The sequence below is a fragment of the Ranitomeya variabilis genome, chromosome 1, assembly GCF_051348905.1.
Source record: "Ranitomeya variabilis isolate aRanVar5 chromosome 1, aRanVar5.hap1, whole genome shotgun sequence".
Taxonomy (NCBI): domain Eukaryota; kingdom Metazoa; phylum Chordata; class Amphibia; order Anura; family Dendrobatidae; genus Ranitomeya; species Ranitomeya variabilis.
In genome coordinates this window covers 223,146,526-223,159,272 of record NC_135232.1, presented here as the reverse complement: position 1 = coordinate 223,159,272, position 12,747 = coordinate 223,146,526, and the positions used below count along the sequence as shown (strand labels likewise).

The 12,747-nt window shown below is 44.0% G+C and overlaps 1 protein-coding gene across 1 annotated transcript in view; it reads right to left on the bottom strand.

Annotated features, from left to right (window-relative positions):
• The window catches only part of SETD1B (SET domain containing 1B, histone lysine methyltransferase), a 56,448-nt gene that overhangs the window by 35,916 nt on the left and 7,785 nt on the right, over nucleotides 1–12,747 (bottom strand). The window contains exons 5-6 of the mRNA XM_077293116.1: nucleotides 9,672–9,784; nucleotides 4,835–5,983 (exon numbers count right to left, since the gene is read on the bottom strand). Coding sequence (XP_077149231.1) covers nucleotides 4,835–5,983; nucleotides 9,672–9,784 — 1,262 coding nt within the window. The remainder of the gene's footprint in view (nucleotides 1–4,834; nucleotides 5,984–9,671; nucleotides 9,785–12,747) is intronic.

The window sequence follows — 12,747 nt, the reverse complement described above, 5'->3', positions numbered from 1 at the left end:
AGTGGTTGACCTGCAATCCACAGCAGCAGCTACTACACAGTGTACAGAGCTGTGTTCTGCGCCATATACTGGTGACATCTGGGCTGCCAGAGGTGATAACAGCTGATCGTGAGGGGGACTGGTTGTTTGCCCCCCCCTAATCTTATTTTAATGATCTATGGTAAGTATATAACAGTGTGGATACTCCAGTTAAGCAGAATCATCCATATAATAACGGGGACAGGAATTTACTGACTGCTATTGTACTCCAGTAAGGTGTAGAAAATGCAGGGGAAAAAAAAAGGTCTATACACATTTTTCAATAAAAAAAAAAATGTACAAAAACAAATTATATTTTGCCTCACCATATTTCTACTAACCCATGGAAAGTTACTACACCCCTATTTGTCCCAAAATATGAATATAACGTAACTAAACTATAGGTTTCCCTAAATTGTTACATCTCATCCCTCAAAGTATAAGCTCTAACACTGCTAAAGTAATGAAAAAATAAAATGGTTATAGGCAGAGGTTGCAGTAACACCTCCATAAGCATCATCGATGCCCGAATGTGCATTTTCCCTCTTTAAAATCAGCCTCGTATGTATATGTACACATGAGACTGAACACTGAGCAGAAGATGAGAGTGGAGCCACAGAGCCGTACAAGAAATGCCCCACACTGCCACTGGCCAGGAGACAGTAACAGGTTTACAGACAGCAGACACACGGCACTGTTAGCAGGTCTAACGCCCTTAATGGCACGATTCCTGGGAGTTATTAGCATCAGGAGTACAGAGAGCTGGTGATCCGTGTAGGAAGTGCTGGGCGGTGACAGTAGTATGGCTGCCAATACATCTAATTGGGACACCGTGTACAGTGAAGGGGGTGATGGGTGAGGGAGCGGGTGCACATACCAAGGGAGCAGCACACAGGGCAAGAACAAGATCTGCTATACAATGACAGATTCATCATGAGCAACACTACTGTGCAACTTTATGTTGTTTGGTGTTTTTATGATTACCTGTGAAGAAACACCGTCTCAGTTCTGTTATCCATTCTCACTGTGTTGCTTCACTCTCTGCTGCTTTTTCATATATCTATTGGTAATTTAGATGTGCTGATTTTGGCCTAGTTACAAGTTGATCGGTGCTCCTTTACTGGGCAGCCTAGACAGGCCATCCAGAAATTACAGAATATAGAGATATATCATGGAACGATTGTAGGTTAGATAGAGGTTTTCCAGACTGAAATGAGAAGTCTGCAGTCACTCTGTTTGACTGCAGAATCGTGACCCGACATATGCGATTTGCATAGGAGCCATCACTGCTGACTAGACTGTCATTTGCTTCTCTCAATAGAAGCGAATTTAAGAAATTGGACGAGACAAGTTGGTACGTGACCACAAGTATGAAAATTGCATACATGTGGCTATGTGATTGCCCACTTGCCCGGAGAATTCAGGGGAGTCGTGAGAGTGCGCATTGCACACCATCACAATTCGGCAGTCTGCAGTCACAAAGGGACTTCATTTCAGACTGGAGAACCCTCCTTCTGCCCGGTAAGCAGCATCATCAGTAGCACATCCTCAGTTTACAACGGGAAAAGTACTACTGATAATGATTTTTTTATGCAGATATAAACGATCTATTCACTCGCCAAACAATCATTTTGCTCATTAGTCACATAACCACTTGCACGTTCACATGGGACAATAATCAGAAACATGTATAGAGGAAGAACCGTATGCACTACCCTGTGAGGGTGCCCGGGTAGGATCCCACACCTGACGTAAATATAAAAAGAACCCGGCACTCAACTTTAGGTGGATCTCTTTTGATTTTATTAACAAAAGAGAAGCTAAACGTTTCGGCCTGGCTTGGCCTTCTTCAGTAACGTGCTGCCTGTTGTAGCAGTGATAGGTGGTGCAGTAATGATCTGCCAGTGCTTATGATCAGTAGGAAGATATTTCCTGGCTCACAGGATCCGTTTGTGGCTGGGTCAGAAAGACCGTGCGCTGCCTGTGGAGAGCCGTGGAGTAAGTATGTCCTGGCGACGCGGTGTCCACAGAGACAAGCGGTGGACACCGCGTCGCCAGGACATACTTACTCCACGGCTCTCCACAGGCAGCGCACGGTCTTTCTGACCCAGCCACAAACGGATCCTGTGAGCCAGGAAATATCTTCCTACTGATCATAAGCACTGGCAGATCATTACTGCACCACCTATCACTGCTACAACAGGCAGCACGTTACTGAAGAAGACCAAGCCAGGCCGAAACGTTTAGCTTCTCTTTTGTTAATAAAATCAAAAGAGATCCACCTAAAGTTGAGTGCCGGGTTCTTTTTATATAAATAATCAGAAACAAGCATTCCTTTGAACGCTCATTTGTCATTTATGTGCCATTACTTGTTTCTTTATAAGTTAACTCAGAATTTGCCATTGTGGAAATTATTCTCTTTTCACAAGACCCATTGTTCATGAAAGGGCATCAATCAATCACCAGAATGACAGAGAATTTATCAGGTAACTGAAGGTTATGAAAACTTAAAGATGTTCCTAATCAACCAGGAACATCTTCTGAAGATCTCCTGTGTGCTGCCGTCTGTCAGCAGTGCAAGGGTCAGCGCCGTCTTCATGTGGCTATAGGTGTAAATAATATTTGTGCAGCTTCTCTGAAATCTCTCCGGCCAAGTAACATGATTTTTAAATTATTATTTTAAAGAGGCATTCTGCTAGTTTTTATATCAAGTGGTGCCGGGGACAATACAAATCCACATACCTGCTGAGATGTATGTAAGGTCAGCAGGTATCGTATATGTAAATAGGGGTCGTCACTTTATTGGCACCACTCATCTCAAATGTGGAAGTGAGTGGCACCAGAGTACCCCTTTAAAAGAGGTAACAAGCTCTTCGAAAAGCCCCAGTGTGCAGCATAAAATAAATTGTATACTTAGCTCCTAGGTGGGAACCGTTACTCCAATATCAGAACTGTGTCTCCCAAGAGTATTCGGACATAATCAATCAATGTTGACTTAATCAAAACTGGTTCCGCTCTGATGGAATAGTGAAGGCTGCAGCCGATCATCAGCCACAAGACCTATGTCAGGATATGGGCAGAAGGCACAGAACTGAGAAAGGAGGAACGTCACTTGTCCGAGAGCCAAGTATAGAGTTTATTTTAGGCTATACACTGGAGCTAGTAAGAAGCAGGGTTGTCTAATAGTGGACCCCCTTTTAAGATTAACTTACTCTTGACCTGTTATTGTACAGCCTTTGTTAGAGCTGGCTTCAGAAAATGTTCATCGTAAAATTAGGAGGGAATACTTTGAAAATCCAAGTGAGAATGGTTGTATCATTCTTTTTTTAAAGTAAGAACACCAACCTCATCAGGTATAAGAATGTGAAATCCTACAGAGCCGCTTTAAATGGGCCAAAATAGCCTGGTCCTTAAGGGTGAAACACTTAAGATACTGCATTTAAAGCAGGGCTGTGGAGTGGGAGTCGTGGAGTTGGTGTCCATTTTGGTGGAGTCGGTGTCCATTTTGGTGGAGTCGGTACAAAATGGACAGACTCCTAAAATATATAATAAATTGGGTACAGTAGTATATGCTGTACATGGTCACTGGCTAGTTTCAAAGGTTTATTTTACTAGTTTTATTAAACGCAGGGCCATTCAAAGCGTTAATACAGTGGAGCATGAGTCTGGTCCAAAGCCCGAGTTACAAATCTATTTACATCACTGTGTGTATGAGTCATCATGTGATCATTTTTATTTAGGCGGGCTGAAAATGTTTTTCGTACAATTGCACTGTATTTCCACTAGGTGGCGTGTTCTGTGCTCAGCGCTCCGATATCACATTCTTTACACACTATTTGAATTTGAAAGAGACAGAAGAAACCAGTTTTTGCTAGCGGTAGTGCTGCTTGGCAGAGCAAAAGCAAGTTCAGGGGGCTGGCTAGCAACACGGTCAAATCTATACACTCTTGTAGAGAACAAGGAGCGGCCCTTGTAGTGTGGAAGGGTTGGGGAACTTAAGACTCATACTGAAGAACAGATGTACAGAAGAAGCTAATGGCAGAGAAGCCTCGTACAGAAGAAGCTGATGGCAGAGGAAGCTGGATTAGCTACCACAAACTGCATGAGAAAGGATTTTAAAAACAAACTTTCATATACCTGGATGTAAAAGAATCATATACTACATGTGCACCTGTCACTCTCACAGAGGGCACAATACACCTGTGATACCTTCCGCTTTATTAATTTTGGGAGATTTGGGGATTATAAAAGGTTATATCACGACAACCACTTTCTCTTTAATGACCCATCAGGCTATACTGTAGAAGCGAGGTTCTGGTACCCCTATTCAGCGGTCCATAAAGGGTTCCATGCCTGCCAACAGTCCAAAGAGAATCAGGCAACTGAGGCCCATTATTTTTTTCCCCACTGACAGTGGTCGCAGATATAAAACAATCACCTATCAGTTTTACTTCCATAAGAATTGAAAGTCAGAGCCTGACCTGCTATCTGCACAGGAGGGCACGTATTGGACTGGTAGTCAGACTGAAGATGACATGGCACCGACACCCATAATGAAGGAGGAAAAGTGTATGATGTGACTGAACTCGGTTTAAACAATATACGTAGCTAAAGTTTTGAAGGCTGGTTATTATGGGTGCAACAATAAATTGCTGGAGATTTATTTTAAAAACAACTAAAAAATACTGCATGTTTAAAGCATGTTAGATTTCACTACAGAAAACAAACAAACAAACAAACAAACAAACAGAACCTCTATAAAAGCAGAGGTGATTTTTTTTTGGAACATCACAGTTCTAATCTTAAAAAGACTTACCTCCTCCATTTTCTCAGATACTGGCGTTTCATCACCAGCCACCTGTTCCTTCACATCTGAGCTTTCTACTTTCCTGCATGGCTGACTCATCTGGTCAATGGGGGTTCCTGACCTCGAGTTCTGGCAGAGAGATGCCGTGCCGAGAATTGGCTCATCATCATCGTCAGAGTCGGGCAAAGGAGTAGGGCTGATATCCTCTAACCCAGTGCTAGACGGTCGCGAGGAAGGGGTAACATCCTGATACTGGGAGTTTGAGCTGTAAGGGGGGATTGGGGAAAGCTGGGATGAAGAGGATGATATAGGGCTTCCTTCCATCCTCAGCTCATTGTCCGAGCTGGGCTCATTTAGGAACGGTAATTTGGTTCTTTGCTCTTTTAGAAGCATTTCAATTCTTGAGTCCAAACTATCGTGCTGCATTTCGTCCTCCAAAGTGGGTGTCCCAGGAGTATCCCCTCCATCTGGGGTTCGAGCACCTGAGGCAGACTTCTGCTCGATGGCACATTCGGGCTCAGGAGGAGGGGGTTCCTCTGGTTTCTCTTTAACTGGTATAAAGTCAATATTTACAGAACTACATACACCATCAGAGAACGGCTCTGATGGTGGTGGTGGTGGCGGCGGTGCGGCTGCTGTTCTCCGAAAATCTAATTCTCTCGATGTCTGTGGGAATGGATTTTCATCAGGTGCTGAGTAAACTGAAGATGATTGGTAAGGAGTAAAAGCTGATGACAAACCAGAGTGGCTCAGGGGCGGTGTGTGGGAAAACTGTGAAGTCTCTGGCTGAGAACGTGTTGCATTAAAGCTGTGATCAGAGCTAGAGTAACTACGAGAACTGTGAACATAGTGGTGGCCAGGCCTCCGGTTATAAGCGTCCGTAAACTTGGATTCATGCCTTCTTGGTTTGTAGTCCTGCCCATAGTGAAATGCTGGTGTTGTCTGTCGACTTGAGTAGTTAGAGTCCTGGGAATAGGGGGTTCCTAGACGAGGGGTGTGAGGGGTTCCTTGCGATTGAGGGGTATACTGGCTGTAAGAGTTCGGCGTATCTTGTCGACAACTTGAATAGGCTGTGTCCTGGGAAAATGGGGTGCTGCTGTTTGGGGTAACTGATGCACTAACACTAGCTTCTTTTGTGCGTTTTATGGTTTCATTAACCTGAGAAAAGTGAAAGAAAATCCAAAAGCATTAATATATAAACCAAATTAAATTATCATCATGTATTTACAGACAAAAGGCAAGTACGTTTTCCCAAATAGGCCTTATTTTGGATAAATAAAGCTAAATGTTGCCTGATAAAAAGATCACAAACGTTAAAAGAGTTACAGAAATCGAAAAGAGTCCAAGGCTCTACTAGTAAGATCAATTGTCGCCTTCATAGGAAGCACATAAGCAAAAACAGCCATGTAAGCAAAAGGAGTGTTATTTCATCATCCAAGCATTCCTCGAGCTGTATAAGAAATGCCTCTCCGCCGAATCATTGAGGTCTTCACAAAAAAGCAGCAAAGGATCATACTGGTGGGGCCTTGGACTCTGTTGCACTTGTAATGCGTCCCTTGAAAGTTTCCGTTTTTAGCAGCAGGTCAAATGTAAACATCTAAATACTTGACACCCTACAGTGTCAGACTTTCACACAAAATGTAATATTGGGCAAGTCTGGTGTAAACTACGTCTTGTCTTACAATCTGTGAAAGATCATTAAAAGCTGGAATATCAAAATAGTGCAGCGAAAAATGATTGTAGAGTCACAGCCATGGCCATTTAAGAAGAACGCTGGGCAAAATGGATTTCTGGGAGAACGATCCATCCGAAAAAAAGAAAAACAGACAAAAAAAAAAAAAAAAAAAATCTGAAAGTAGTACCCATGCTTAAACCACATATGAAAGGAAATAGAAAAGGAAAAAGGCTTGAAGACCCCCCTCCCCACTCACATTTAGGATATCTTTCTGAGAAAAAGAGAAGACATTAATTTATATGTCTGAACATTATATGTCTACAGCGCTTGCTGTTGTATCAACAGTCAATACTGGCAGTCAGTAAGAGAAAACTGTAATACTTTGCTATCCCAGAACCTGGATGAGCATGAATTCTACATTGTACCAAAGAAAAATCAATGTCATGGTCTCTGTAATACATAAAAATTATCAGCTATCCATAGAATAGGTGATGGCTTTTTGATTGGTGGGGTCTGACCATTGAGACCCCAACAGTTCCTCAAAACAGGGGTCAGAAATGCAACAAAATACACAACTAGGAATCTGGTGATTACTTATCATTATACGGTTAAAATGGTATACTGCATTGTGCCGAAAACAATTAGCAAATTACATATTCAAAGCATGCAACATTATGTAGGCCACTGCGATAGCTGTACTCTGTTATCTCCAGCAGTCTCTTAGAGAATGAATGGAGCAGTGTATGGACATCGCTCTCTTCCGATGGGGCCTTTTAGAAACAAAATTTAGACCTCCACAGATCAGAAAGTGATAACCTATCCAATGGATGGGTGATAACTTGCAATGTTGGAAATAAACCATCAGATGGGAGTTAAGTATACTCCACATGGTTATAAGTAAGGCAAATGGAAATCATAATATACAGTGATATACAGTGCTCCAAAAAAATAAAGGGAACACTAAAATCCCACATCCTAGATATCACTGAATGAAATATTCCAGTTGCAAATCTTTATTCATTACGTAGTGGAATGCATTGAGAACAATAAAACATAAGAATGATCAATGTAAATCAAAATTAATATCACATGGAGGTCTGGATTTTGAATGACACTCAAAATCATAGTGGAAAATCAAATTACAGTCTGATCCAACTTCAGTGGAAATGCCTCAAGACAAGGAAATGATGCTCAGAAGTGTGTGACACCTTCGGTTACCTGTATGATCTCCCTACAATGCCTGGGCATGGTCCAGATGAGGCAGAGGATGTTCTCCTGAGGGATCTCCTCCCAGACCTGGTTTAAAGCATCAGTCAACTCGTGGTCAGCCTGTGGTGCAACATAGCGTTGGTTCATGGAACGAGACATGATGTCCCAGATGTGCTCGACTGCATTCAGGCCTGGGAAACGGGCGGGCCAGTCCATAGCTTCAATGCCTTCATCATGCAGGAACTGCTGACACACTCCAGCCACATGAGGTCTGGCATTGTTATGCATCAGAAGGAACCCAGATAGCACAGTGCACCTGCATATGGTCTCACAATGGGTCTGAGGATCTCATCCTGGTATCCAATGGCAGTCAGGGTACCCCTGGTTAGCACACGGAGGGCTGTGCGGCAGTACCTATGCCTCTCCACACCATTACTGACACACTGCCAAACCAGTCATGCTGGAGGATGTTGCAGGCAGCAGAACGTTCTTCACGGAGTCTCCAGACTCTGTCATGACTGTCACATGTGCTCAGTGTGAACCTGCTTTAATCCGTGAAGAGCGCAGGGCGCCAATATCAAATCTGCCAATCTTGGGTGTTCTCTGGCAAATGCCAATTGCCCTGCACAGTGTTGGGCTGTAGGCACAACATCCACTTGTGGATGTCGGGCCCACATATCACCCTCATGGAGTCTGTTTCTGACTGTTTGAGCAGACTCATGGATGTTAGTGGCCATCTGGAGGTAATTTTGCAGGGCTCTGACACTGCTCTTCCTTGCACAAATGAGAAGGTAGCGGTCTTGCTGCTGGGTTGTTGCCCTCCTACAGCCCCCTCCACGCCTCCTGGTGTACTGGCCTGTCTCCTGGTATCTGCTGCATGCTCTGGACACTGTGCTGACAAACACAGCTATTCTTCTTGCCATAGCTTGCATTGATGTGCCATCCTGGATTAGCTGCACTATCTGAGCAACTTTTGTAGGTTATAGAGACAGCCTCATGCTACTGTACATTACCTCTAGGGGTGACAGCAATTACAAAATGCAAAAGTGACCAAACAAGAGCCAAAAAGGATGAGAACAGAGAAGTGGTCTGTGGTCACCCCCTGCAGAACCGCTCCTTTATAGGGGTGGTCTTGCTAATTGCCTATAATTTTAACCTGCTGTCTGTTCCATTTCACAACAGCAGGAGAAACTGAATCACCATCTGTGTTGCTTCATAACTGGACAGGTTGAATTCACAGAAGTGTGGTTGACTTGGAGTTACTTTGTGCTGTTTAAGTGTTCCCGTAATTTTTGAGCAGTGTATAATGCGTTACATAGTTGGCCATTCATCCAAATGGCAGGTATGTAATTAAAACATTTCCCTGCCAGGGTCTCCTGCAGACCTCGTTAAAGATGGACCTGCAGTGGACATCTGCTTTGATGTAAATTATTCTAAACCTAAAATTTGGTCCCTACTGTCCAAGATTACATTTTGTTTTAAGGCTGTGTGCACACGTTGCGGTTTTTTCGCGTTTTTTCCCGATAAAAATGCTATAAAACCGCAAAAAAACAGCATACAATATGCATCCCATCATTTAGAATGAATTCCGCATGTTTTGTGCACATGATGCGTTTTCCGCTAAAAAAAACGCATCGCGGTAAAAAACGCAGCATGTTCATTAATTTTGCGGGTTTTTTTGCGGATTTCCCAGTATAAAATGCATTGGGAAATGTCCGGGAAAAAAACGCACCAAAAACGCGGCAAAAAAAGGCATGCAGATTTCTTGCAGAAAATTTCAGGTTTTTCTCCAGGAATTTTCGGCAAGAATTCCTGAACATGTGCACATAGCCTAAAGGTCAGAAACATTGAAGGACAGAAACATAATGTAGTGAACATATGGAACGGAGGAAAATACTGATGTCACAGTGCTGCATGAGCTAGACGGCACAATAAATTATGAGCTCTTAATAAACTGCTCACCTGTGGCGTTTCATTCACGTTTGGTGAAGCATCCAAGTCAGATCCGACTGGAAGAGTCTGAGGTGTGTAGAGACCATTTACTAACAGTTCATAGAACCGCATACGGGTCTCTCCTGCAGAAAGGTAAAATATATTACTGACAGTACAAGCACAGAACCCCGTACATAACTCCAGATGTCACACCGGCTTTCTACTGATGGTCTTTTAATGAAATTGAGAGGAACAGAGTTATCACTGCGATACTGAAATCTGAAAACATCAAATGGACTGTTTAGCATAAAGCTTGTAATGTCCACTCATTACAAAGTGTACAACATCATCTGCTATAACATTACAAAGAGTTCAGCATGTATAGACAACCTGGGATGCATCCCTTTGAGAATATCCCAGGAACCACAATTTATTTTTTTTTTTTTAGATTGACCAAATCCACAAATCAGGAATGTGTACTGCTTGCATTTGTTGTCTGGATGCAGACATATTACATAAAACGAGAGTATGAACTAAGAATATACTGTTCCATTGTTTACATAGTTTACTAGGCAAATAGCTCAATATGGCAATAAAAGAGAAAAGGGGGGGAGGAAGTTATTTCAGTCTCTAATCAGGACCCTCATCCATTAACCAGGGAAGGGGAAGGACACAGAGGATTTCTCGCTCTGGAGGACCCAGCACCTGAGCTGTATCATGGACAGCGTTCTAGTATATTATGTGTAGTAGAACAGTATATTGCTTCATTTTACCAGAGGTGACACTGCATGGACACTGAACACTTGCTCCCAGGATTCCCTACAGATTACTGGAGGACAGGCAATGACATAAAAGGCATATCCCTTTATCATTACAGCATGACAGCATCTAATGTTTTTAGGTTCTGTATATTGCAATAACGGTATTCAAGCACAAGAGAGGCAACATGGGACATTTCAAACATGAAAAGGTCCAAGATCAGATGCCTCACATGGCTTTAAGTCAGGTTTTGTGAAATCTGAAATAAATACTTGACTAAAAGCCTAACTGAATTGTTTTAAGCCAGATTCCCACAACCAAGCTGCATGCATTTCATTTACTTTGTTTTCTATAAAAATCTGGGAGCCAATATCCACAGCATAAATGGACATACTGTTGGTTTTAGATCTGCAATACTAGTTGAAATGACACTGCAGCTCACTGCTTAGATCTGGTTATTGGCTGCTGCAGTTACAACCATCACGGTCAAAGTAACATCAGTGGCAGCACAGGACCTCTTGAAGGCAACTATGGATGTGTCATTTTCTATTTCTGCAACTCTATACCCACCAAAAAACAGGATTTTTGGTTGCTTACCGTAAAATCTGTTTCTCAGAGCCTTCATTGGGGGACACACGAACCATGGGTGTATGCTGCTGCCACTAGGAGGCTGACACTATGCACAAAAAAAGTTAGCTCCTCCTCTGCAGTGTACACCCCACCGACTGGCATTATGCACTTCAGTTAGTGAGAAAGCAGTAGGAGAAAAATAATAAGGTTGAAACATAACCACAAACATGAGAACTGTAAACATGAGCACAGTCATAGAACACAGAACAACAGAAAGTGAATAATATGGGATGGTGCTGTGACCCCCCCAATGAAGGCTCCGAGAAACAGATTTTACGGTAAGCAACCAAAAATCCAGTTTTCTCTATCGCCTCTCATTGGGGGACACAGGAACCATGGGACGTCCCAAAGCAGTCCCTGTGGTGGGAAAAACAGACTTCCATCAGGTCAGAGGACTCACCACTGCCGCCTGCAAGATCCTTCTTCCTAGGCTGGCGTCCGCCGAAGCGTAGGTATAGACCTTGTAAAATTTGGCGAACGTGTGGATGGAAGACCAGGTTGCCGCTTTGCAAAGCTGTAGGGCGGAAGCCCTATGGTGAACCGCCCAGGAAGCGCCGACTGCCCGGGTAGAGTGAGCCTTTATCCCAGGAGGGGGCACTCTGTTCTTGACCCGGTAAGCCTCCAAAATTGCCGATCTGATCCAACGAGCAATAGTCGCCTTGGAAGCCGGCAGGCCTCTATGCGTGCCATCAGGAACGACGAAAAGAGAATCAGTCTTCCGGAAAGCGGCCGTTCTAGCCAGGTAGATCGTCACTGCCCTGACGAAGTCCAGCTTGTTTAACGATCGCTCCAGAAGATGAATCGGAGATGGACAAAAGGAAGGTAAAACAATGTCCTCGTTGAAGTGGAAGGTGGAAACACCTTAGGAAGAAAGGAAGGCGGAGGCCTGAGGACCACCATGTCCTGGTGGATAACCAAGAACAAAGGTCGGCAAGAAAGGGCCGCCAACTCAGAAACGCGGCAGATCGAAGTGATGGCCACAAGAAAGGCCACCTTCCAAGATAGAACCGACAGGGAAACCTCCCTGAGAGGCTCAAAGGGGGAAACCCTTAGAACGTCCAGTACAAGATTTAAATCCCATGAATCCACAGGGGCCCTGTACGGAGGGACAGCGTGGGCTACTCCTTGAAGAAAGGTCTTACTCTGTGGCCGTGAAGATAACGTCTTCTGAAAAAGGATAGAGAGCGCAGAAACCTGGCCCTTTAGGGAACTAAGAGCAAGGCCCGAATCCAGTCCTGCCTGAAGGAAGGCCAAAATGGAAGTCAGGGAAAAGGACATAGGTGAAACGCGGTTGGACTCGTACCAACGGAAGTAAGCCTTCCAGGTACGATAGTAGATCCTGGAAGACGAAGGCTTCCTAGCCTGGATCATAGTGTGAATCACCCGGTCTGAAAGGCCGGATGCTCGTAGAACTGCGGTCTCAACAGCCACGCCATTAAACTGAGCGACCAAGAATTCGGATGGCAGATCGGACCCTGAGACAGCAGATCGGGTCTGTCTGGAAGGCGCCAGGGGGCTTCCGCGAGAAGATTGACGATCTCCGCAAACCAAGATCTCCTGGGCCAATCCAGGGCGATCAGGATGACTGGCACCACTTCCACCTTGATCTTTTTCAACAGCCTGGGAAGCAAGGGAAGGGGTGGAAACAGATAGGGGAGCACGAACTGCGAGCAAGGAATGGCCAGAGCGTCGACGCCCACTGCAAGAGGGTTGCGAG